Genomic DNA, 27,922 nt, shown 5'->3' with positions numbered 1-27,922 from the left:
AAGAAAGATAAAAATAATCCCGGCTATAAAGGAGCTCAGTGTGATGACACAGACCACATGCAGACAACTAGGTACATACAAGATATGTAACAGGCGGATGGCAGGTAATCTCAGAGGGGAAGACTGACAGTAGAGGATGGGGAGAACTGGGACAGGCTTCTTGCAACAGTGGAATTTGAGCTGACTCTTGAAGCAAGCCCCAGCCAGTGGGTAGATGTCGGGAGGCGGAACATTCCAGGAAAAGGAGACAGACACGTGCCTTTGGGCACTTAGCTGGGAGATGAGACGTGTGATAGGCTAGTGTAGGGAGATGACAGACTGTATGGAGGGGAATCAAATATAAGAACAGAAGTGTAGGTGAGGTCCACGTTACCAGGGACCGACAGGGGATTTTATATTTGATCCTGGAGGTAATAGGAAGTCGTGTATGACTGTAGTCAGTAACAGAGCTGGGCTTCAAACCTAGAGTTTGCGGTTCTCTATCAATTACCACCCTGCTGCCTCTGGGTAAGCTGTTTTGTTGAAAAATCAGCATTTTGAGGACAAAACTGAGTCTCGTTTTGTGTATAGATATACCTTAGGCTACTCCCCAGGCCTTGGGTCCCCAGGAACTCAAACACTAGCTAATTCACCGATAGATTGGCCTGGTATGCATCTTATAATAATAATAAATAATAACAATAGCTAGCATTTATATAATGCCTACTATGTGCTAAGTGCTTTCCAAATATTATCTCATTTGACCCTCACAACAACCCTGTGAGGTAGGTGCTGTAATTATCCCCATTTTACAGTTGAGGAAACTGAAGCAAACAGTGGTTAAGTGACCCGCCCAGGGTCACTCAGTGTCTGAGGTGGGATTTGGATTCAGGTCTTCTTGACTCCAGGCCCAGAGTTCTCTCCACTGTACCACCTAGATGCCTACATCTGTGGGAATGCTACAGGTAAATGTTTTGGCAGGACAGACTGGTCCAGGGGTTCCTAACCTGGTGTCCTTCATAGACTCTAGAGGGCTCCATGAACTTCGATGGGAAAAAAAATTATAGCTTTATTTTCACTAACCTTTAACTGTAACTTAGTATTCCCTTTGGTTATTTAAAAGCATTCTTCCGAGAAGAGAGACATAGTCATCCCTGACTGCCAGAGAGCTCCAGGACCCCTAAAAGGTTAAGATCTTCTGATTTAATTCAATCTCCCCATTTTACAGATGGGCGAATAAAGGCCAGACCTAGGGAGTAGCCACTCTCCACTTGTCCAAGGTCACACAAGGTCAGGAATCACATTCAGGTGTAATGACTCCTAGTCATTTGAGGTAGCTAGGGTATTTAGTGGATAGAGGACTGGGCCTGGAGTCAGGAAGAACTGAGTTCAAATGCAGCCTCTGATTCTAACTAACTGTGTGCTTAATCGATGCTTCTCTTCCCTAGTTCTCTCCACTGCATAACTTGTGTTTCAGATCACGTGGACATCGGCAGCTGTGCTCCAAAGCCTTCCCTACACTTATCCTCCCGAAAATCAAGAGGTCTTGGTGAGCTACCTCCCCCTCTGCTTGATCAATGCTCAGATATTTGAAATCTGGATCCCTGTTACCATTGGAGCGTCCATCTTCTTTGCTGAACCTAATGCCATGAAGGTATGTGCCCCTATAGGTAGGAACAAGGTCTGTACTCGTATAGGCAAAAGCAGCAGATGAGACCAGCTTGGGAAAGCCCATCCTAAAGCTGGAGGCTTATGGTTTGTATTTGGGGCGGGGCAATGGGGTTAAGTGACTTACCCAGGGTCACGCAGCTAGTAAGTGTTATGTGTCTGAGGCTAGATTTGAACTCAGGTCCTCCTGACTTCAGGACCAGTGCTCCATCCTACCTAGCTGCCCCTGGGAGGCTTATTGTTAAAGGCAAACATCTCACGTTGGGATAATGGGTGCTAGGGGCTTGATGATGTCATGTTATATTCTGGTGTAAGTCATCGTACCTGTAAAGACTTATGTCTGTTGCCCAATCTCTGCAGGCCATACAGGGGAATTCTCATGGGACTGCAGGTCAAAGAGGGCATCTAAATACACTGAACTCACTGCTGTGTGAGTTTCCTTTCTTTTATTCTCCCTCCTCCTCAACATTATGGTTGGAGGACCTTGTATCTGGGATTGGACATTAAACTTACCTGGAGAGAGAATGAGTGGACTGGATTTGGAATCAGATAACCTAGTTTTTAATCCTGGTTCTATCACTTACCATTTGAATGACCTTGGCCAAGCCCTTTTCCTTTGTGGATATCAAGTTCCCTCCTTGGTTAAATGAAGGGATTGAGTTTAATGGTCTGATTCAACTAAAATAAACATAGTATAGTAGAAAGATCAAGGCACCTTGAATCAACAGGCCTGGGTTCAAGCCCCGCCTCTGATGCTTTCTATCTATGTGATCTTGGTTATTTAATTTCCCTGGCCTTGGTTTCCTCATCTGTAAAACTGGGGGAGGGGAAGGATAGAGTGGAACTTGGCTGGATTAAGTGACCTTTGGTTTTTAATCTCTTGCATGTCCAAATGCCTAATGAACATGGGGATGGATACCCCATAGACATCTTAAACTCATTATGTCCAAAACTGAACTCATCTCATCTGAACCCAAAGCTTTCCTTCTTCCTAGATTCCCTATTACTCCCAAGGGTACCACCATCCTCCCAACTTGACCCCTCCCTCTCTCTCATCCCCCCATCCATCCAATCTGTTACCAAAGTCTTTTGATTTGCCCTCTTTTCTTCTTCGTCCTGTAGCCCCTCCTACTTTGCTTTCCTTCCTGAGCTTAATCTATGACCCTTTAGTGATAGAAGTGAGGTTGGGGAGAGGTGTAAACACTATGTGGGCAGCCACTCCCGGGATGGTTCACAGGAGATGAACTTGTCAATGATTCTTGAGGCATATCTCATACTGAGCTGGGCCTTCTGCATAAGAACTCATAGTGCAAACCTTATGGTCAGCTACATTGTAAGTGCCCCTGGAGGGAGGGTGTTGTAGAAAAAGCCTGGGGCTGGGGGTAGGCGGGTGGTGGCAGAAGATCTGAGTGCCAGGTCAGTGCTGCCACTGACCAGAAGCAGCTCATTTTCCCTTGATAACCTCAATTTTCCCATCTATAAAATGAGAGGTTTGGACCAAGTTTTCTCCAAGACATGTCCTAGCTTTGACATCCTGTTTTTAAGTTGTTTTCTAGCCCCGTGTCCTAAGATTTCCCCCTGATTCTGTCATTCTGTGTTTGGAGGGCCCTTTTGGCTCTAACATTTTATGACTTCAAGGTCCCAAAACCCTGTCTTAGAGAGTGAGAGGCAGTGATCACTATGCTTGGGAGTAGCCTTGCCAGAATTTTCCGTAAGTTCAAGGATTCATATACTTGGGAGAGTTGTTTGGATCCCGAGAGCCTGAAACACACAGGCTTGAGCTATGCTCAAGTCTACCCAGGAGTATTAGAGCTGGGCACCAGTCCAAAGCCAAGGCTTGCAGAGAAGGCAAGACCTGGCAACTTCTCCACTTTGTTGATGTTGGAAGTCGACATGGATGTTAATGTTGCCTCTAGCTCTGGCTGTTCGAATGAATGTATGAGGATAATGCTGAGAATCGATTCCCTGAATCCATTCATACTGAACACAGAATGTTAGAGATGGTATTGACCTTAGAATATAGAACACAGAATGTCAGAGTGCGGAAGGACCTTACAATCTACAACGTCAGGGCTGGAAGGGCCCTTAGAATCCAAAATGTCAGAACTGGGAAGGATCTTAAAGCATAGTCAACAAAAAGTTATCAAGTGTTTATTAAATGCTTACTATATGCCAGCCACTGTGCTAAGTGCTGGAGGTAAAAAGGCAAAAAACAGTCCCTGCTCTTGAGCTTACAATCTTCTTGTTGTTATACATTATGCACACACACACACACACACACACACACACACACATGGAGACAAAAGTGCATTGTAAAAGTACAAACACCTAATAAATAATGTTTCAGTAGAATAGGAAACTCCCAAGGGTAAGTGATACATTTAGCCAGATCATTTTTTAACTTGTAAAAAAATTTTTTTACATTCATTTTTTAAAAAACTGAATTCTAAGTTCTCTTCTTCCTCCCTCCTTCCCCTCCTCCCTCATTAACATGGTAAGCAATTTGATATGGGTTATACATGTATAATCATGCAAAGCATATTTCCATATTATTCATGTTGTGAAAGAAAACACAGACAAAAAAAGCAGGAAAAAAAATAAAGTGAAAAATAGTATGCTTTGATCTGCATTCATACTCTATCAGTTCTTACTCTGGAAGTGGATAGCATTTTCCATCATGAGTCCTTTGGAATTGTCTTGGATTGTTGTATTGCTGAGAATGAGCTCACAGTCTTTTGGGGAAACAGCATGTATACATCTATACATGTATACATCTATACATGTATAAATACGATACATACAGGATAAAGAAATCAGAGATAATCTACAGTGGAAAGGTGCTAGCAGTAAGGGGATTTGATAAGGTTTCTTGTAGAAGGTGGGATTTTAGCTGGGACTTGACAGGAGCCAAGGAAGACAGGAGGCAGAGAGGAGGATGGAGACCATTCTAGGCGTGGAAAACAGCTAGAGAAAATGTCCTGAGCTGAGAGATGGAGTGTTCTGTGAGGGGAACAGCCAGGAGGCCAGGGTCACGAGTCACTGAGTATGTGAAGGGTGACAAGGTGTAAGAAGACAAGAAAGGTAAGAGGGAGCCAGTTTATAAAGGGCTTTATAAGGCAAACGTAGGATTTTGTATTTGATCTCAGAGGTAACAGGGAATCATTTTTTTGAGGGAGAGGACAAGAGGGACCAGGACAAAGCCTAGAGGGATCCTCATGGATAGTGGGAATAGCCTTGATGAAGGAGCATAGGAAGCTCAGAAGGAGCAGCCAAGTAAAAAGGAGAACCAGGAGAAAACAGCATCAGGAAGACCTAGAGGGAGGAAAAGGGGGTGATCAATAGTGTCAGAGGTTACAGAGAGGTCGAGGAGATTGAGGATTGATAAAAGCCCACTGGATTTGATTTTTAAGAGACCACAGAATATAGAAAATCAGAGCTATAAGGGATTTCACAATCTAGAACATCCATGCTAGAAGGGCCCTTGAATACAGTGCATCAGATCTGGGAGGGCCTTTAGACTGAGAGGGTCCTTAGAACAGAGAATGTCAAAACTGGAAGGGCCCTTAGAATATAGAACATCAGGTCTGGGAGGGCCTTTAGAACAAAGAATGTAAGAGCTAGGAGGACCTTTAGACACAGAATGTCAGAGTTGAGAGGGCCCTTAGAACAGCGAATGTCAGAACTAGGAGGGTCCTTAGAACAGAGAATGCCAGAGCTGGGAGTACCATTAGACACAGAATGTCAGAGCCGGAAGGGCGCTTAAAACACAGAGACTGGGAGGGTCCTTAGAACACAAAGTGTCAGGGCTGGGAGGGACTTCAGAATCTGGAAAGTCAGACCTAAGAGTGGTTTTAGAACATAGAAAATTGAGTGTCAGGATCTTAGGACACATCTTATGCAAAAACAAACATTTACTTAGTACCTAACTATATTACTGCCCCAGGAGCCAAAAAAGCTAGATAATTGAGATAAGATAGTGTCCTTGTCTTCATGGAGGTCACCATCAAATTGGTAGAATAAGATACTAAAGCAGACAGCTGCATTGCCTAAAAATTACATATGTTAAGTACAACAGGAAGTAACAAAAAAAAAGTTCTATGTGAGACCCAAGTGGGGAAGGTTATCACTGACCAAGGGGATGGGGCTTGGGCACTGGGAGATCCTCCGACTAGAGGAGGTGGCATTCGAACTGGAATTTCAAATAAAGGTAGGAATTCAACAGAGGAAGAGGGGGAGGGAGGCATTTGAGGTAGAGGAAACAGTGTGAGCAAAAGCATGGAGGTGGGAGAATCCAGGACATATCCAGGAGAGAGAGAGTTCTTCAGGATAAAATGGAGCCTGAAATTAGTAGGTTGGAGTTAGATGTGATAATAACACGACAGGGGTGGTGTCAGGTGGTGAAGGGTGAGCTCCAAACACCAGCCTGAATATAAAATGTCAGAATTGAGAGAAACCTTAGTTTCTTAGATCTCATTTGACCGCTTTCTTTTGATAGTAAAACTAAGGCCTAAAATGGATTAAGGACTTGTCCAAGGCTATAGAGTAAGGCAGTGGCAAGCCTGAGACTCTTCTTGAGACCTTCTGGCTTTCCATCTAGGGATTTTTCATGACCCCTTGCTGATTTCTTGACCTTAACTTCATCATGTCAGATTCAGGGATCTCTGATAAACACACTGCTGGAGGTGAGACCTACTACCTTCTGTGGAGTCCCCGAAGTCTGGGAAGAGATGATGCGGAGAATGAGCTCAGATCAGATGTCAGCTGCCTCATTCAAGAAGAATATGATTGTTTGGGCCAGGAAAGTGGGATTAAAAGCATACAAGAAGCGGAAAACTGAGTGAGTAGGAAATCCTTCATTCACTTTTTCTCTCATTCTTTTATGCTCTCCATTTTCATTCCACAAGCATTTATTAAGCACCTAACAGCATACAGAGCACTGTGCTAGGCTCTGGGGAAGGTACAAAGATAAACAAGGGCAAAGTCCTCTGGGTCACCAGCTGCTTTCTACCTGGGTGGCTCATGGGCATCTCAAATTTAGCAGATCCAAAATGGAACTCGTTCAAAAGGCAGGATTCTGCTTAACTTCACCAACATCCTTCCAGTCACGCAGACTGGCAGTTTTGGAGTTGTCTCAATTCTTCTCCTATCCTCATCCCTCCTTATGTCTAATCAATTGTCAGGGATGGTCCATCTCTCTCATTCATCTTCTTCCTTCCACTCACATGGCTGTCAACCTAGTTCAGGCTTTGGGTTTGTCTGGGATGGTCTATTTCAGGGAAAAAAAAGAAAGGAAGGAAGGAAGAATGGAAGGAAGGAAAGAAGGAAGGAAGGAGTAGGGAAGGAAAGAGGAAGGAAGGAAAGAGGGAGGAAGGAAGGAAAGAAGGAAGAAAAGGTAGAAGGGAAGGAGAAAGAGGAGGGAGGAAGGAAGGAAGGATACATTTATTAAACTCCTATTATGAAAATTATATGCAAATCAATACATGGCACACTTAAAGAAATTAGATAAAGATTGATATTAGTAAGAAAGACACAAGAACAAATAAAATAGAGAGCTCAGAAGTAGCAAAAAAAAAATGTTGTGGAATGAATTCAAGCTGAGAGAGAGAGAGGGAGAGAGAAGAGAAAATAATGAAGAAAATGACCAATGTGGAATGTATAATTTAAAAAACCTGAATAAATTTAAATTCCTGATAGTAGATTTACTAACTGAAAAAATACTTTTTAAAAAATTGTTTTCTCTTCCCTGCCCCATTTGGAAAAACAAAACAAAACAAAACACCTAACCCTTGCAACAAATATACATAGTCAAACAAAACAAATTACCATATTGCTTATATTCAAAAATATATGCCTTATTGAGAAAAACAAATTGCAGACAATGCATTCCAGTGGGAAAATACATTCAGAAAATGACTGAATCACATTAAAAAAGGGGAAATGTGCAGATTCAGGTAAGAAAATCTAGTAGAGAGGCCTCCTGCAGCATCCTTAGGATTCCTTGATATCCCAGAAAGGTTAGAAAAAAAATTCTGAACACTATATTCCAGGAATTTATTCAAGAAATTCTTCCAGAATTAAGGAAACCAAGCAATCCTTTTGAAGATCCTTCCCATGTGAGAAGTCCAGGGTTGGGGTCAGCTTCTCTAGTGAGAAAGTCTCTATGGCATGGTAGGGACAATCCAGGGTCAGGGATGCAGCTTGGAGAGAAATTCTATCAAAGCCAAAGTTAAAGAAGAAAGAATTCAAATACATAAATAAGGACTTTATATTATTACTAAATGCTTCTATTCAAATTGAGAGGATGTCTGTTTTAAATATAATTTAGCATTAAAATTCATAAGAAAAAAAATCTCACAGACTTGCAAGAAGAAATAGCTAAATAGGAAGCCATACGAATTGATGAAGACTGAGTAAACAGAAGTAGGAAAACAACATACATAATGACTAAAACAGGCATAGGGAACCTGCGGCCTCGAGGCCACAAGTGACCCGCTGGGCGTTCAAGTGAAGCCCTTTGACTGAATCCAAACTTCACAGAGCATTTGTTCTGTAAAACTTGAACTCAGTCAAAAGGCCGCACCCAAGGACCGAGAAGGTCACTCGTGGGCCTCGAGGCTGAAGGTTCCCCAACCCTGGACTAAGACAATATAAATAGAACAAAAAAATAAAACTTACTGCTATATAATTATAATGATCAACCTCAGCCCCAGAGAAGAAAATGTACCTGCCTATAGGCAGAGAGGATGGGGTACATATGAATGAGACATTTTCTTATACAAAGAATTGGGGAGGAAAAAAAAGCTTAAGTATAACAGTGTAAATCTCTGTTTCATGTCTTGGTGGTTTTTTTTTTTTTCCCAGCCAAAGACAAGGTTTATTAGAATACTGATTGGGGTGAGTGAGATTCCTAGTGAGTCTGTGCTATTGTCTAGATTTTAAGAATCTGAGCCTCATATGTCTTGTTTTTATAAAGTACACATTAATTTAAACATAGTAGTTCCAACTTTCCAGTTTGTGACCCTTTATGAATTTCTGTTTTCTTCTGTGTATTTTAAAAAATGTTTCATTAATGCTGTTTCTTCTTTTTAAAAAATTTGTGTCTGTCTCTACCCACCCTCCACCCTCATAGCTGCCTTTAAATCTCTTCCCACTTAAAAAACCTCTCTCTTGTAATAAATAAGTCAACAAGCAAAACAAATGCATGCATTGATAGTGTCTGAAAATGAATGTTTCTGTCTGTATTTCTAGTCCATCACCTATCTGCCAAGAGGTGGGAAGTTAGCTCTATTATAAAATGAAATTAGACATTTATTTCAAAGTTACAAAATTGGAGAGTAACTCAAATTATATTCTTCACTTCAAGTTACTTTACAAAGTGAGAAAAAAAATCATGGGTCCATGTCTGGAGTCCTGATTAGTTATTGCTTTGATCATAGTTCTTAAATCTTTCAGAATTGTTTTCCTTTACAATGTTATATTCATTGTATAAATTGTTCTCCTATTTCTAGTCACTTTACTCTGTAGCATTTCATACTAGTCCTTCCAGATTCCTTTGAATCCATCCTTTTCTTCATTTCTTATGGCACATTATAATATTCTATTACATTTATATGCCATAATTTGTCCCACCATTCAATAAGTCATGGGTTAGCTAGTGCGCTTTTCATTCTTTGCTATGACAAAAGTGTTGCTCTACATATTTTTATTCGTATGGGTCTTTTCCCTCTTTCTTTGATCTCTTGGGAAAATGTGACTAGTAGTGGTATCACTGAATCAAAGGGTATTCACAATTTAGTGACTTTTTTAGTATAGTTATGAACTACTTTCCAGAATAGTTGAATTAATCCACAACTTTGCTAGCAATGCATGTGTGCCTATTTTTCTACAGCCCCTCCAACAATTGTATTTTTCCTTTTTTTTCTTTTTTGGTCAACTTTGACCATCTGATGGATGTGAGTCAAAACAACTTCAGAATTGTTTTAATTCGCCTTTCTCTTATTATTAGTGATTTGGATAATTTTTTCATATGATTGTTGATAGATTGTCTTTCTTGTTTTTGAAAACTTCTTGTTCAGATATTTCAACCTATAATTTGTATTTCCACTAGGTCATCATTGAAAAAAGACAATAATTTTATTTCTCCATAATTCTGTATCCCACTTTCATTAGAGGTTATTATCAATTTTGTCTTCTCTCTTTAACATCCCACACTACCCCCTTATGCCACTTTGGGATATTGATCCAAGCTTTAATGACAAAATAGAGATTATTCTTTATAAGCTCCATCTTCTCCTCTTCTCGATATCTTTTTTTATTTCTTATTTTATTTTTCTCAATTACATGCAAAAAAATTTAACATTCATTTTTTTTAATTTTGAGTTTCAAATTTTTTCTCTCCCTCCCCTCGCCCCTCCTTTAGAAGGCAAGCAATTTGATGTCGATTATACATATGCAGTCATTCAAAATTTATTTCAATATTAGCCTTGTTGCAAAAGAAACACAGATGAAAAAAAAGAAAGATATAGTTTAAAAAGTATGTCTCCTTGAAATCAGTTCTTTCTCTGGAGGTGGCTAGCATTTTTCATCATGAGTCCTTTGGAATTATCTTGGATCTTTGTATTTGAAAATAGCTGAGTCATTCACAGTTGATCATTGTAGGATATTGCTATTACTGTACGCAGTGATTTCCAGGCTCGGCTCACTTCACTTTGCATCAGGTCATGTAAGTCTTCCCAGGGTTTTATGAAAGCATCATGCTTGTCATTTCTTATAGCACAATATTTTTCCATTATAATCATATACCACACAACTTGTTCAACCATTCCCCAATTGACAGACATCCCCTCAATTTCCAATTCTTTGCCACCACAAAAGGCTGTTATATAAATATTTTTGTAGATATAGGTCCTTTTCCTTTTTTTTTTTTTTTTTTGGATCTCTTTGGGATACAGATCTGGTATTACTGGGTCAAAGGGTATTCACAGTTTAATAGCCCTTTGGGCATAGTTCCAAATTGCTCTGTAGAATGGTTGGATCAGTTTACAACTCCACCAACAATGCATTAGTGTCCCTATTTTCCCATATCCCCTCCAACATTTATCATTTTCCTTTCTTGCGTTATCAGCTGATCTGACAGGTGTGAGGTGGTACCTCAGAGCTGTTTTAATTTGCATTTCTCTAATCAATACTGATTTAAAGCAATTTTTTCAATATGACTACAAATAGCTTTGATTTCTTCATCTGAAAACTGCCTGTTATATCCTTTAACCATTTATCAATTGGAATGACTTGTCTTCTTATAAATTTGACTCAGTTCTCTATATATTTGAAAAATGAGGCCTTTATCAGAGAAACTGGCTGTAAAAATTTCTCCGTGGTTTCCTAATCCCTGGTTTCCTTCTAATCTTGGCAACAGTGGGTTTGTTTGTGCAAAACCTTTTTAATTCAATGAAATCAAAATTATCCATTTTACATCACATAATGCTCTCTATCTCTTGTTTGGTCATAAATTCTTCCCTTCCCCACAGAACTGACAAGTATATTATTCCATACTCTTCTAATTTGCTGATGGTATTATCCTTTAGATCTAAATCATGTGCCCATGTTGACCCTATCTTGGTATACAGTGTAAAATGTTGGCCTAGACCTAGCTTCAACCAAACTGCTTTCTAGTTTTCCCAGCAGTTTTAGTCAAATAGTGATTTCTTGTCCCAAAAGCTTGGGTGTTTAAATTTATCAAACACTAGATTACTATGGTCATTTATTATTGTGTATTGTGTATCTAATCTACTCCCCTAATCCACCACTGTCTTTCTTTCTTTTCTCCACTCTATTTCTTAGCCAATCCCAGATTGTTTTGATAATTTTTTGGTAGTTTGATTGGTATGGCACTGAATAAGTAAGTGAATTTAGATAGAAATGTCATTTTTATTATACTGACTCCACCTATCCATGAACAATTAATATTTCTCCAATTGTTTAGACCTGACTTTATTTGTGTGAAAGGGGTTTTGTAATTGTGTTCATATAGTTCCTGGATTTGTCTTGGCAGGTAGACTCCCAAGGATTTGATATTGTCTGCAGTCATTTTAAATGGAATTTCTCTATCTCTTCCTGCTGAACTTTGTTAGTAGTATATAGAAATACTGGTGATTTATGTGCGTTTATTTTATATCCTGCAACTTTGCTGAAGTTGTTAATTATTTCAACTAGTTTTTTAGTTGATTCTCTAGGCTTCTCTAAGTATACCATCATATCATTTGCAAAGAGTGATAGTTTTGCTTCCTCATTGCCTACTCTAATTCCTTCAATTTCTTTTTCTTCTCTTATTGCTATAGCTAGCATTTCTAGTACAGTATTGAATACTAGTGGTGATAATGGGCATCCTTGCTTCACCCCTGATCTTACTGGGAAGGCTTTTCTACCTTATTTCCATTACAGATAATGCTTGCTGATGATTTTAGATACATGCTACTTATGATTTTAAGAAAAGCTCCTTTTATTCCTATGCTTTCTAGTATAGGAATGAGTATTATATTTTGTCAAAAGCTTTTTCTGTACCTATTGAGATAACCATATGATTATTTCTGTCTTTGTTATTGACATGGTCAATTAAGTTGATACTTTTCCAAATACTGAACCAGCCCTGCATTCCTGATATAAATCCCACCTGGTCATAGCATTTGATCTTTGTGATCTATTGCTGTAATCTCCTTGCTAGTATTTTAGTTAAAAATTTTCATCAATATTCATTAGGAAAATTGCTTTATAGTTTTCCTTCTCTGTTTTGGCTCTTCTTGGTTTAGGTATCAGCAGCATATTTGTATCATAAAAGGAATTTGATAGGACTCCTTCTTTGCCTGTTTTTCCAAATAGTTTATATAGTATTGGAATTAATTGTTCTTCAAATGTTTGGCAAAATTCACTTGTAAATTCATCTGATCCTGAGAATTTTTTTTTAGGGAGCTCATTGGTGGCTTATTCAATTTCTTTTTCAAAGATAGGATTATTTAATTATTCTTACCTGGGTAATTTATATTTTTGTAAATATTCATCCATTTTACTTGGGTTGTTAGATTTATTGCCATATGATTGGGCATAATAGCTCCTAATAATTGCTTTAATTTCCTCTTCATTGGTGGTAAATTCATTTTTTTAAAAATTTTAATGCTGGTAATTTGGTTTTCTTCTTATTTTTTAAAAAAAATCTAATTAACCAATAGTTTATTTTTTCATGAAACCATTTCCTAGTTTTGTGTATTAGTTTAATGACTTTTTTATTTTTGTTTGTATTAATCTCTTCTTTGATTTAAAGGATTTCCAATTTGTTCTTTAATTGGGGATTTTTAATTTGTTCTTTTCCTAGTTTTTTTTTAAGTTGCATGCCCAATTCATTGATCTGCTCTTTCTCTGTTTTATTAGTGCAAGCATTTAGAGATACAGAATTTCCCCTAAGGACTGCTTTGACTGCATCCCATAAATTTTGGTATGTTATCTCATTGTTGTCATTCTCTTTAATGAAATTATTTATTGTTTCTATGATTTGTTCTTAGACCCACTCATTCTTTAGGATTAGATTAGTTTCCAATATACCTAAACCAGGAAGAACCAAAACAGAGAAAGAAAATTATAGACCAATTTCCCTAATGAATAGATGTAAAATTTTTAAATAAAATATTAGTAGATTGGTTTCCAATTAATTTTAATCTATGTTTTTATGGCCCTTTACTGAATATAATTTTTATTGCATTATGATCTGAAAGGATACACTTAATATTTCTGCTTTTTTTGCATTTTTGGTGAGTTTTTTATGCCCTTATACATGGTCAATTTTTGTAAAGATGCCATGGTGTACCACTGAGAAAAAGCTATATTCCTTTCTATTCCCATTCAATCTTCTCCAGAGGTCTCTCATATCTAACTTTTCTGAAATTCTATTCATCTCCTTAACTTCTTTCTTGTTTATTTTATGGTAAGAGAGAGGGGAACATTGAGGTCCTCCACGAGCATAGCATAGTATATACATACATATATACATACATATATATATATATATATATGTATACACACACACACACATATATACATATACACATACATAAATGTATACACACATGCATATATACATATAAAATATGTGTCCATATGTGTGTGTTATATCTGTGTGTGGGTATCTCACTATAGTTTTACTCCCTCCTACATGTAACCCATTTAACTTTTCCTTTAAGAAGTTGGATGCTATGCCATTTGGTGCATATATATATGTTTAGTAATGTTATTACTTCATTATCTATGGTACCATTTAGCAAAACATAGTTTCCCTGCTTATCTCTTTTAATTAGAGCTTTTTTTGTTTTTGCTTTGTCTCAGATTAGAATTGCAACCCCTGCTTCTTCTTCTTCTTCTTCTTTTTTTTTATCTTAGCTGAGGAATAATAGATTTGGCTCAAGCCCCTTATTTTAAATCTGCATCTGTCTGTTTCAAGTGTGTTTCTTGTAAACAACATATTGTTAGATTCTCATTTCTAATCCATTCTGCTCTCTGCTTTCATTTATGGGTGAATTCATCCCATTCACATTCACAGTTATGATTACTAACTGCATTTTCCTCCATTGTATTTTTTTTTGCTTATCCTTTTTTCTCTCTTTCTATTCTGTTTCTCCTCTAAAATCTATTTTGCTTCTGACTAGTGCTTCTCTTAGGTTATCAGTGATGTCAATGGACAAATCTTTTGTCTTTTTCTCAATCTTCATCCTTCTTGCACTCTCTCTCTCTCTATCTTTATCTCCCCTGCCATGCACACACACCTCCCCACCCCCATTTTGGCACTGTTGATCACATCAGACATCTTCTCAGTCTTTTTGTTGGACTATAATTCATGACATGCTGCTGAATTTTGAGCATATTACAAAGCTCTGTCCTCTTTTCTTTTTTCTCTCAACTTGTGATTCCATCAGCTCCCACTAGTTCAACTATCATCTCTATGTATATGACTCCCAGATCTATATTTTAAGCCTTACTCTCACTCCAATAATGCATCTCCAATTGCTTATTGGATATTTCAAACTGGGTGTCCCATCTCAAACTCAACATGCTCCAAAATGAACTCATTACATTTTCCCTCAAATTCCTTTTTATCCTCCAGTTCCCTATGTAGCTTGAGGGCACCACTATTCATTCAGTTGCCCAGGTTTGCAACCTTGATGTCCTCTTTGATACTTCCATTCACCCCACATATCTAATCAGTTACCAAATCTTTTCATTTCTACCTCCACAACATTTCTCCCATTCACCCCTTTCTGCTCACACAACCACCAGCACTCCCCCCCCCACTTAGCTCTTATCGCTTCTTGCCTGCATTATTGTAAGCCTCTTAACTCATCTCCTTGCCTCAAGTCTTTCTCTTTTCCGTTCTGTCCTATGCACAGTTATCTGACTATGTTACTCCCCTAACTTAATAAATTCCAATGGCTTCCTATTGCCTTTAGGATCAAATATAAACCTCAACTTACCTTTCCCACTTTATTATATATTATTTCCATTGCAAGAGGAGGTTGGAGGCATTGATCAAGACAACCCTGATCAATTTATTTCTTCATATCCCAACTAAAATTACAGAAGGTAACAGAGACAATGTGGTGTTTAAATTATTAAATGAATAAAAAGGGTTTTCTGCTTCCAGAATCCAAGATGGCAGAGTAAGAAGTAAGTCACTCTCACCCTTTCTTACTGATTTCTGAAAGCCCAGAAAATATTGACCCAGGAAAAACCCTGAGGCAGCAGAAAGATGGGGTACAGCAGTCTTGTAGCCCAGGAAGCTTGGGGAATCAATGGGAAAGGCTCCTCTCACTCTGGAGGAGAGGGAGCAATACAGGATGGGAAGTACCCCAGCAAGCCAGCGGCAAGCCTCACCTCAGCATGCCAGGGGAAGATCCTGAGGTCCAGGTGGTGGAGCAGGCAAGTGCTAACACCAGGACTCCCCAAGAGCCTCAATACAGGCAGGGGAACCAGTAGACACCAGCTAGGAAAACCACCATGGGTGACAGCGTTCTCCAGCAGCCAAATCACCCAATGATTCAGCACAACTCCAGGAGGCAAAGCTCCAGGCTGAGAGACATCCTCCAGCAGCAAAGCATCCCTGTGCAAGGCCCGGATGAGCAAGAACCAAACATTCAAGTGCAAGGCCTGGGTGAGCAAGAGAAGAAGCTTGGGTAAGTGTCCCCTTCGCTCTAGCAGGAGAGCTCAACTTTTTTTATTTTTTTTTAAGTCAGGAAATAGGCAAACACTATGAGCAAAAAGCAGAAATGGACAATGACCATAGATTCTTATTACGGGGACAGGGAAGATGAAAGCACAAATTCAGAAGAGGACAATATTGTCAAAATGCCCACATCCAAAACCCGAAAGGGGAATATGAACTGGTCTTAAACTCCAAAAGCCTTCTTGGAAGAGCTCAAGAAGGATGTTTAAAAGTCAAATAAGAGAGGTAGAAGAAAAATTGGGAAAAGAAATGAGAGGTATGCAAGAGAGAGTCAATAGCTTGGAAAAGGAAGGACAAAAATTAACTGTAGAAAACAAGTCCTTAAAAAATACAATTGGACAAATGGGAAAAAAGTACACTGAAGAAAACTCCTTAAAAAGTAGAATTGACCAAATGGAAAAGGAGGCACAAAAACTCACTGAAGAGAAGAACTTTTAATAAGTAAAATGGGAGGTGCAGCTAGGTGGCGCAATGGATAGAGCCGGCTCTGGAGTCAGGAGGACCTGAGTTCAAATCTAGCCTCAAACACTTGATCACTTGATACTTACTAGCTGTGTGACTCTGGGCAAGTCACTTAACCCCAACTGTCTCGCAAAAAAAAAAAAAAAAAGTAAAATGGGCCAAATGGAAAAGGAGGTACAAAATCTAGAAGAAGAAAACAACTTGTTAAAAATTAGAATGGGGGGGCAGCTAGGTGGCACAGTGGATAGAGCACGGGCCCTGAAGTCAAGAGGACCTGAGTTCAAATCCAGCCTCAGACCAAACACTTGACACATACTAGCTGTGTGACCTTGGGCAAGTCACTTAACCCCGATTGCCTCACCAAAAAGAAAAAAATTTAGAATGGGGCAAGTGGAAACAAATGACTATGAGAGATCAAGAATCAGTCAGACAGAAACAAAAGAATGAAAAAAATAGAAGACAATGTAAAATACTTAATTGGTAAAACAACTGACCTGAAAAGCAGATCCAGGAGAGACAATTTAAAATTATTGGTTTACCTGAAAACCATGACGAAAAAAGCCTGGACAACATTCTTCAGGAAATCGTCAAAAACAAAAACAAAAACAAAACTGCCCTGAGGTCCTAGAATGAGAGGATAAAGCAGTCTTTGAAAAAAATCCATTGACCACGTCCTGAAAGAGATCCCAAATTGAAAATGCCAAGGAATATTGTAACCAAATTCCAAAATTACCAGATCAAAGAGAAAATCCTGCAAGCAGCCAGAAAGAAACAATTTAAATATCATGGAACCATGGTCAGGATTAGGCAGAACCTTGTAGCTTCTATATTAAAATATCAGAGGGTATGGAATATGATATTCTGTAAGGCAAAGGAGCTTGGATTACAACCAAGGATCAACTACCCAGCAAAACTGAGCACAATCTTTCAGGGGAGGAGATGTATATTCAGTGAAATGGGGGACTTCCAAACCTTCTTGATGAAAAGACTAGAGCCCAAGAGAAAATTTGACCTTCTAATACAAGATTCAAAAGAGGAATAAAAAGGTAAACAGGAAAGAAAAAAACAACATGTTATTAATTAGGGCAAACTGTTTACATCCCTACAAGAGAATACGACACTTGTAACTCTTGAGAATTGTAATGTTATTATGACGTTTAAAAGGGGGTATACTTAGACAGAGGGTGTGGGTATAAGTTGACTTTGATGTGATGATAAAAAAAATCTAATTAAGTGGTGAAAAGGGATTGTACTGGGAGAAGAGGAAAGGAGGAGGCAGACAAGAGTAAATTATGTCACATGAAAAGGCACAAAAGCCTAATACAGTAGAGGGAGAGAAGGGAGGCAGATGAGCACTGTTTGAACCTTACTATCATCAGATTTGGTTCAAAGAGGCAATAACATAATCAGTTAGGTATAGAAATCTAACTTATCCTATAGAAAGTAGGGGGGAAAGGGAAAAAAAGGGAGGGAATGAATAGAAAGGAGGGAAGAAGTAGAAAGGGTAAAGGGGAAGAAAAGGGTGGGGACTAATAGAAGTGAGGGCAGACTGAGGGAGTTGGTGGTCAAAAGCAAAACTCTGGTGAGGAGGGAAAGGGAGAAAGGAGAGAGAAAAGCATCAATGGGGGGGATGTGGATAGGATGGAGAGAAAGACATAGATAGTAATCATAACTGTAAATGTGAATGGAATGAATTCTCCCATAAAATAGAAGTGGATAACAGAGTGGATTAAGAACCATAATCCTACAATATATTGTTTACAAGAAACACATTTGAAACAGAGGGATACACACAGAGTAAAGGTAAAAGACTGGAGCAGAATATATTATGCTTCAGTTGAAGTAAAAAAAAGCAGGGGTAACAATCGTGATCTCAGACAAAGCAAAAGCAAAAATAGATCTAGTTAAAAGAGATAAGGAAGGAAACTGCATCCTACTAAAAGGTACCATAGACAGTGAAGTAATATCATTACTAAACATATATGCACCAAGTGGTATAGTATCCAAATTCTTAAAGGGGAAGTTAAGGGAGATACAGGAAGAAATAAACAGCAAAACTATGCTAGTGGGGGACCTCAACCTCCTCCTCTCAGAACTAGATAAATCTAACCCCAAAATAAACAAGAAAGAAGTTAAGGAGATGAGTAGAATTTTAGAAAACTTAAATATGGTTGGCGTCTGGAGAAAACTGAATGGGGACAGAAAGGAATATACCTTTTTGCTCAGTGGTACATGGCACCTACACAAAAATTGACCATAAACTAGGGTATAAAAACCTTGTGATCCAATGCAAAAAGGCAGAAATATTAAATGCATCCTTTTCAAATCATGATGCAATAAAAATTACATGTAATAAAAGACCATGGAAAGATAGACTAAAAATTAATTGGAAACTAAATAATCTAATCCTAAAGATTAAGTAGGTCAAACAACAAATCATAGAAACAATCAATAACTTCATCCAAGAGAATGACAATAATGAGACAACATACCAAACTTATGAGAGGCAGTGAAAGCAGTCCTTAGGGGAAGTTTTATATCTCTAAATGCTTACATGAATAAAGTAAAGAAAGAAGATATCAATGAATTGGGCATGCAACTAAAAAAGCTAGAAAAAGAACAAATTAAAGATCCCCAACTAAATGCCAAATTAGAAATTCTGAAAACCAAAGGAGAGTTTAATAAAAACGAAATTAAGAAAACTATTGAACTAATAAATAAAACTAAGAGCTGGTTTTATGAAAAAAACCAATAAAATAGATATACCTTTGGTTAACTTGATTAAAAAAAAGACAGAAAAAAAACAAATTATTAGCATCAAAAATGAAGAGGAAATCAAAACAATAATTAGGAGCTATTTTGCCCAACTGCATGCCAATAAATTTGACAATCTTAGTGAAATGGATGAATATTTCCAAAAATATAAATTGCCCAGATTAACAGAAGAGGAAAATAAAATACTTAAACAACCCCATTTCAGAAAAAGAAATTCATCAATGAAAAAGCCATCAATGAACTCCCTAAGAAAAAATCTCCAGGGCCAGATGGATTTATAAGTGAATTCTATCAAACATTTAAAGAACAACTAATTCCAATACTATATAAACTATTTGGGAAAATAGGTGAAGAAGGAGTTCTGTCAAATTCTTTTTATGGTACAAATATGGTGCTGATACCTAAACCAGGAAGAGCCAAAACAGAGAAAGAAAATTATAGACCAATTCTCTAATGAATATAGATGCAAAAATTTTAAATAAAATATTAGCAAAGAGATTAAAACAACTTATCATGAGAATAATACACTATGACCAGGTAGGATTTATACCAGGAATGCAGGGCTGGTTCAATATTAGGAAAACTATTAGCATAATTGATCATATCAACAACAAAGCTAACAGAAATAATATGATTATCTCAATAGATGCAGAAAAAGCATTTGACAAAATACAACACCCATTCCTATTAAAAACACTAGAGAGCATAAGAATAAATGGATTCTTCCTTAAAATGACAGGTAGTATCTATCAAAAACCATCAGCAAGCATTATATGTAATGGGTATAAGCTAGACGCATTTCCACCAAGATTGGGGGTCAAACGAGGATGTACATTATCACCACTGTTATTCAATATGGTACTAGAAACATTAGCTTTAGCTATTAGACAAAAAGAAATTAAAGGAATTAGAATAGGCGAAGAAGAAACAAAGCTATCACTTTTTGCAGATGATATGATGTTATACTTAGAGAATCCTAAAGAATCAAGTAAAAAATTACTTGAAATAATAAACAAATTTAGCAAAGTTGCAGGATATAAAATAAACCCACACAAATCATCAGCATTTCTATATATTACTAACAAAGCCCAACAACAAGAGAATGAAAGAGAAATTCCATTTAAAGTTACTGTAGACATTATAAAATATTTGGGAGTCTACCTGCCAAAACAAACCCAGGAACTATATGAACATAATTATAAAACACTTTTCACACAAATTAAGTCAGATCTAAATAATTGGAAAAATATCAGTTCCTCATGGATAAGCTGAGCTAATATAATAAAAATGACAATTCTACCTAAATTAATTTACTTATTCAGTGCCATACCAAACTACAAAAAAAATTATCTTATAGACCTAGAAAAAACAATACCAAAATTCATCTGGAAGAACAAAAGGTCCAGAATATCAAAGGAACTAATGAAAAGAAATGCAAGGGAAGGTGACCTAGCTGTACCAGATCTTTTTTTTTTTTTTTTGTGAGGCAATTGAGGCCCAGAGTCACACAATTAGTAAGTGTTATTTGTCTCAGGCCCCGCTTGAACTCAAGTCCTTCTGACTCCAGGGCTGGTGCTCTATCGACTGTGCCATCTAGCTGCCCCTGTACCAGATCTTAAATTGTATTATAAAGCATCAATCATCAAACTACTTGGTATTGGCTAAGAAATAGAATGGTGTATCAGTAGAATAGGTTAGGCATGCAAGACACAATAGTCAATGACTCTAGCAATCTACTGTTCGATAAATCCAAAGACTGTAGCTTCTGGGATAAGAACTCACTATTTAACAAAAAATGCTGGGAAAACTGGAAAATAGTATGGTAGAAACTGGGCCTAGACCAACATCTTACACCCCATACCTAGATAAAGTCAAAATGGGTACAAGATTTAGACATAAAGACTGATACTATAAGCAAACTAGGAGAGCAAGGACTAGTTTACCTTTCAGATCTATGGAGAAGGGAAGAATTTATGATCAAACAAGAGAGAGAACATTATAAAATGCAAAATGAATAATTTTAATTACATTAAATTGAAACGTTTTTGCACAAACAAAGGTAATGCAACTAAGATTAGGAGGGAAGCAGAAAACTGGGAAAGAATTTTTACAACCAGTGTCTCTGAGAAAGGCCTCATTTCTAAAATATATAGAGAATTAAGTCAAATGTATAGGAATACAAGTCATTTCCCAATTGATAAATGGTCAAAGAATATAAACAGGCAGTTTTCAGAGGAAGAAACTAAAGCTATCTATAGTTACATGAAAAAATATTCTAAATCACTATTGATTAGAGAAATGCAAATCAAAACGACTCTGAGGTACCACATCACACCTGTCAGATTGGCTAACATGTCAAAACAGGAAAATGATAAATGTTGGAGAAAATGTGGGAAAATTGGAACACTAATGCATTGTTGGTGGAGTTGTGAACTGATCCAACCATTCTGGAGAGCAATTTGGAACTATGCCCAAAGGGCTATAAAATTGTGCATAGCCTTTGACCCACTTCTAGGGCTGTATCCCAAAGAGATCATAAAAACAGGAAAAGGACCCACATGTACAAAAATATTTATAGCAACTCTTTTGTGGTGGCCAAAAATTGGAAATTGAGGGGATGCCCATGAATTGGGGAATGGCTGAACAAGTTGTGGTATGTGAATGTAATGGAATACTATTGCGCTACAAGAAATGATGAGCAGGTAGACTTCAGAAAAACCCGGAAGGACTTATATGAACTGATGCTGAATGAAATGAGCAGAACAAGGACACTTGTTGTACACATTAACATCGTACACATTAACAGCCGCATTGTACGATGACCGACATCGATAGACTTGGCTCTTCACAGCAATGCAAGGATCTGAGACAACTCCAAAAGACTCACGATGGAAAATACTATCCACATCCAGAGAAAGAATTATGGAATCTGAATGCAGATGGAAGCATATTATTTGCTCTCCTTTTCTTTTGTTGTTTTGTTTTATTGCTTCACTCTTGTGGTTCCTCCCGTTAGTTCTAATTGTTCTTTACATTATGACTAACGGGAAAATATGCTTAACACGAATGTATAAGGAGAGCCTACATCAGATTGCATGCCCTCTTGGGGAGGGGAGAGGAAAGGGAGAGGGAGAAAATTTAAAATTCAAAGTCTTATGGAAGTGAATGTTGAAAATTAAAAATAAATTAATTATTAAAAAAGAAAATAAATAAAAAAGAAATGTCTATATATTGTTGCACCTTTATGAGATGTGATTTTCTTCAGTTCAAGCTCAATGGAATTAGAGGGTGGTTAGCTACTGGACATTTCAAATGGCAACCTGAAGGCATTTCAGTCACTGAGCATTTATTATTCAATGCCTGCTATGAGTTTAGGCATGTGTTAAGCACAGGAAATGCAAGGGAAGGCAAAAGATAATCGCTGCTCTCAAAGAGCTCATAGTCTAATGGGGGAGAAAGCATGCAAACAACTATCTACAAATAAGATACATATATACACACATACACACATATATATATATAGAATACATATATACATATAATAAATGAGATATAATTTCATAGGGAAAGTTTCACGTGAAGATAAAGGAGGACTGGGAAAGGCTTCTTAGAGAAGGTGGGACTTTAGTTGAAGTCAGATAAGCTAGGAGGCAGAGATAAGGAGGGGGAGCAGCTCCCCTCTCCCCCAGAGGAAGACCAGTGAAAATGCTGGAATCAGGAGATGGACTGTTCTGTTCAAAGAATCGCAAGGAGAGCAGTGTCACTGGATCGAAGAGGACCCATGCAGTTGAGGTGGGGTAGAGTAAGGTCTGTAAAGACACTGGAAAGGGTCTCAAAGTCAGATTGCCCGAAACTTTCCTCATTATCTTTCCCCTCACACCCAGCCCCTTTCTACTTCTGCCATTTCTGTCAAGGGCACCAGTATCCTTATAGGCACCCGGGTTTGTGATCTTGGAGCAGCCTTTACTCTTACCCCAGATATCAATGAATTGCCAAATCTTGTCATTTCTACCTCCAAAACAACACTTTTATCTCACTCCTTTTCTCCTTTGGGATTCAATCATCACCCTGATTGGGGCTCTCATTACTTTTTTTCAGGATTCTTTATCAAGAGCCTACCTCATCTCTTCCTACTTCACTGTCTTCCATGTAGTACACCATTTATCTGGGACAGATGCTGTGCATATTTTTTTAAATGAGAGGCAAAATACTTTAGTAAAAGGAATATTTGATCTAGAATCAGAGAGCCTGAGTTCTAATCCTGGCTCTGACACTTACTACCTGAATGACTTTGGGAAAATCACTTCACCACCTTGGGCCTCAGTTTCCTCATCTATAAAGTGAGAGATTTGGATAATATGACCTCTCAAGTCCCTTCCAGCCCATTTTTTACAGCAATAGTCTTCTAGCAATGCTATTATACAGTAGTGAGTCATGAAATGCCACCTTAGTTCATCACCTCTCACCTGTTTTATTGCAATAGTCTTCTCATTGGTCTTCCTACTTCTCCAGTCTCTCCCCTCTCTAAATCCATTTCCCACCTAGCTAGCAAATTGAAATTCCTAAAGCACAGATCTGACCATGCTATTCCACTGGGCAAAAACCTTCAGGAGTTTCCTCTTACCTCTAACACAAAATATAAACTCCTCTGTTTGGCATTTAAAGGTTTTCATAGTTTGGCTCCAAACAGATTTCACATTAGTCTTGCTATATCCTGAGCCAACTGGCCCACTTGCCATTTCTTGTACCTAACATTCTGTTTCCAGACTCTGTGCCTTTTCAATATCTGTTTCCCTCAAGACAAGAACACTCTCTTTACTCTTGACTATCAGAAGTCCCGGTTCCCTTTAAAGATCATCTCTTAAATGTTATCCCTTAAAAGAGGCTTTCTTGACCTCTCCCCACTCCCACCCCCCACCAGTTGTTAGCACTCTCACTCACACTTAAAGTATGTTGTAATTATTCAGTATATAGTTTGTATTTGCTTTGTGCATATTGCTTCCCCAAAGTCAAGTGTAAGCTCCTTGAGGGCAGGGACTATTGAATTGTTGTCTTTGTGCCCCAGAACCTAGCGCAATATTTTGTACATAATAGCTATTTAACAAATGTCTTGTTGAATTTAATTGAATAAAAACTAAGGGATGGCCAAAGGGTGATGATGGAGAGGTTCAAGGCAGGCATGAGGAGGCAAATTTTTAAAAATGAAGAATTATCCCAGAAAAGTGATCTTTGGCAAGTCATCATAGAAATGTCCAACTGCAAAAAGGAAAGATCATGTAGTGACCGTAACTGCTGTAATGCCCACTTGGTATCTCCCTGGGTATCTGTACCAGGTCAAGAGATCTAAGAGAAGGTTTCCAATGAATTGTGTTGAGTCCCTGTCAGAGAGTTATGGGAGGACATAAGAATCAAAGGGCTATGAGAACATGGATTCATTGAACTATCAGTAATCTAAATCTTTTTCCAAAATCATGAAAAAATGAAATAATATATTTGCCTCAACTACAGAGAAGAGGAACATTTTTATCAATTAAGAGGAAAAGAAAGTATTGGAGTCAAATATCAATTAATTTATACATAAATAAAAGGATTCTACATATCCAAAATCAATACTTCTAAAATTAAAAGTTGATGTGAAACAAATGTTTGTAATAAATATGAGATATAATGATGATCCACACGACGATATAAATAACACTAATGCATACTTCCCAGTGGTCAACTGACACAGACAATATCAGAGAGGAAATATAAATTAATGGTAATATGAAAAAGATATGGAAATTCCTTAATAATCAAAGAAATATAAATCAAGACCGCCTTACAATATTATCTTACATGCACCAGAAGGGCAAAAATAGCAACAAATGATAAAATTCAAAATTGACATGACTGTGAGAAAATGGGTATTCCCTAGTATTTTTGGTGGGACACTGGACTGATGCAAACTTTTGATAGGAGAATATAAAAATGGACATTTATAAAGTGCTTGACATTTACCAAATACTTTCTATGTAATACTTTACCAAATACTTTCTATACAATACTTTGCACTTACTTAGCACAGTGCTTGGCAGGTGTTTAATGAATGTTTATTGATTGATTGGTAAGTATATCAATGGTAGACTGGTGTGTTAAGCAGGGTTGCTCAACTATGTCTTTTTACTCCCCTACCCTACTGACTCATAATTTAGATGGATTTCCCTGAATAAACATTTCTCTGAATAAACATTTTGTCTTTGCTCTAGGAAGTTGTGACAAATGAAACTCTAATTCCACCTACTTCCCATCCCAACCCCCATGCTCTGGAAAAATGCTAAAGATTTCATTCTCTCTCTCTTCTCCTTCAAAGTTCCCCTAAAGTATACTCAGGCTTAAAAGTCAAAGTAAATGTTTAAACTAAAGAAAGGTAAAGAAACACCTAGGGCAGCTGGGACATAGTGGATAGAGCACCAGGCCTGGAGTCAGGAAGACCTGAGTTCAAATCTGGCCTCAGACACTTATTAGCTGTGTGACCCTAGGCAAGTCACTTAACTCTGTTTGCCTCAGTTTCCTTATCTAAAAAATGAGCTGGAAAAGGAATTGATAAACCACTTCAGCATCTTTGTTAAGAAAATGGGGTCACAAAGAGTCACATACAACCAAAAAGACTGAACAAAAATAAAGGAACATTTAGGAAATAGAATTTCCCAAGGCCCAGAGGAAAAAAGCTGCAGCCTCTCAAGGGGTGGGGGGGCAAGGGCAAGAAGGAAATGATCTCTGCAGTGGGGGCTACAGCATGAATGAGAGACTTCAGAGACACAGCAACATCCATCCCAACATGCTTCATGCCTGATCAACCTACACAGCTTGGATCCTGGAGTTCTGGTGTCTGATGGAAGCGTCCTCTCTCCCAGATCCTTGCACTTCTCAAGGCTTCCTCTCTTATAACTTTATGTATCTTCTACAAGTCCCTTCAGGAGCTGGATTCTTTCCCACTTGAGAGTCAGGGTTGGCATCGTGGCTTCTTTAAAGGGTTGCCAAAAGCATGACTGATTTTTGTCCTTATGATGTCAAGCTCCCCTTCCAATTTGGGAAGAGAATCTTCCTCGCATTTTATAAAATGATAATATTTAGGTGCATATTAACACTTCATTACTTCTGATATCTGCCCCTATTTTCCCTGCTTGGGGAGGGAGAGCGGGAAGCAGGTGGAGAAGAGAGATAGACAGACGTGAAACATGCTGGCCAAATTTTCCCCACTCTATAGGTAACAACCATAATTATCACCATTTTACAAATAAGGAAACTGAGACTTAGAGAGGTTAACTGACTTGCCCATGGTCACAAAACTGATGTCGTGGGAATGATTAGAACTCAGGCATTTCCCATTTCCAAGTTCAGTGTTCATTTTACTGCACCTCACTGCTTCAAAAACCTGATAGCATTAACCCAGTGATTTCCTCTTTAGGACTTCATCCTAAAAGTATTGTGAAAAGGAAAAAAAAATCCCATTTGTATAAAAATATTCACATAAAAATAAATGTTATGTATAAAAATAGCTACTTTATTTGTAATAGCAATATCTTTGAAATAGTCTATATGTCCAATGATTGGAAAATGGTTCAATAAATCCTTGAATGGTTAATAGTTCAATAAACAATGTACTCATGTAGAGAGGCAGCTTGGTATAGTGGAAGGAGCATTGGCCAAGAGCAGCAGAAAGACCTAGGGTTCAAATTCTGAACAAGTCACAGCTTCTCATTGCCCCAGGCAATCCTTTGAAGCCATCAAGTTCAAAAGGCAAAACCAAGAAGGCAGAGCAAAGGCAGGAACCCACCTGAGCTCTCCCAAGTTCCCCTTTAAACAACATTAAAATAATGCCCCAAAATAAATTCTGCAACAGCAGAACCAATGAAAGGATGAGGTAAAAAAATATTCCAGCCCAAGACCACAGGAAAAGTCTGTCTCACTAGGGTGAGAGTGGAGCGCAGTCCAGCACAGGGTGCACATGCAAGCCGGCAGCAGGCCGTGGGGGTGACTGAATTGACAGTGGCTTCTGTAGCTCTTAGCCCACAGGTGGTTAAGGGGTTGGACAACTGGTCAGAAGGAGATTACAGGAGCCCTTTTACTGGCACTGGGAGCAGACTTGGTTGCATTGTCCATATGTGGTTCCAGGTTGCAGTCCCAGGGTAAGGAGGAACACTACCAGAAGCAGGACCTTGGTCACAGATCCAGGGCAGAAAAGAGTGTCTGTGGTCACTTACAGACCAGAGCTCAGGCCAGGAGAGCGGTGACCATACCTCTCTTTAGCTCATACCATTTTACTTTTTTTTTAGGCAATTGGGGTTAAATGACTTGCCCAGGGTCGCACAGCTAGTAAGTGTCAAGTGTTTGGTCTGAGGCTGGATTTGAACTCAGGTCCTCCTGATTTCAGGGCCGGTGCTCTATCCGCTGCACCACCTAGCTGCCCCTTAGCTCATACCATTTTAAAAGAACTGAAAACTTACAGACCTCCCAGAACTAGCTCTGAAAACATGAAAAACCTGAAGCTTGGGACAGTGCCCCCTAGACCCTAGGAGCAAAGCCCACTTTATCAACAAGTTAAAAGTCAAGAAATAGGCTAGAAAATGAGCAAACAAAAAGAACAAAAAAAGTGACCATAGAAAGTTACTATGGTGACAGGAAGATCAAAACACAGACTCAGAAGAAGATAATGTAATCAAAGCACCTACATGCAAAACCTTAGAGAAAAATTTGAATTGGTCTCAGACCCTGGAAAAGCTCAAAAAGGATGTT

The 27,922-nt window shown here is 38.2% G+C and overlaps 1 protein-coding gene across 2 annotated transcripts in view; it reads left to right on the top strand.

Moving 5' to 3' along the window:
* Nucleotides 1–27,922, top strand: part of LOC114035005 (long-chain-fatty-acid--CoA ligase ACSBG2-like) — an 86,174-nt gene that overhangs the window by 37,252 nt on the left and 21,000 nt on the right. For both annotated transcript variants that reach the window (XM_027850921.1, XM_027850920.1), the window contains exons 7-8: nt 1,457–1,633; nt 6,297–6,484. In XM_027850921.1, coding sequence (XP_027706722.1) covers nt 1,457–1,633; nt 6,297–6,484 — 365 coding nt within the window. The remainder of the gene's footprint in view (nt 1–1,456; nt 1,634–6,296; nt 6,485–27,922) is intronic.

This window comes from Vombatus ursinus, unplaced genomic scaffold (assembly GCF_900497805.2).
Source record: "Vombatus ursinus unplaced genomic scaffold, bare-nosed wombat genome assembly UNPS02009173.1, whole genome shotgun sequence".
In the NCBI taxonomy this organism is placed as follows: domain Eukaryota; kingdom Metazoa; phylum Chordata; class Mammalia; order Diprotodontia; family Vombatidae; genus Vombatus; species Vombatus ursinus.
The sequence above is the reverse complement of the archived record's forward strand: the minus strand, read 5'-3'. Positions and strand labels throughout refer to the sequence as shown.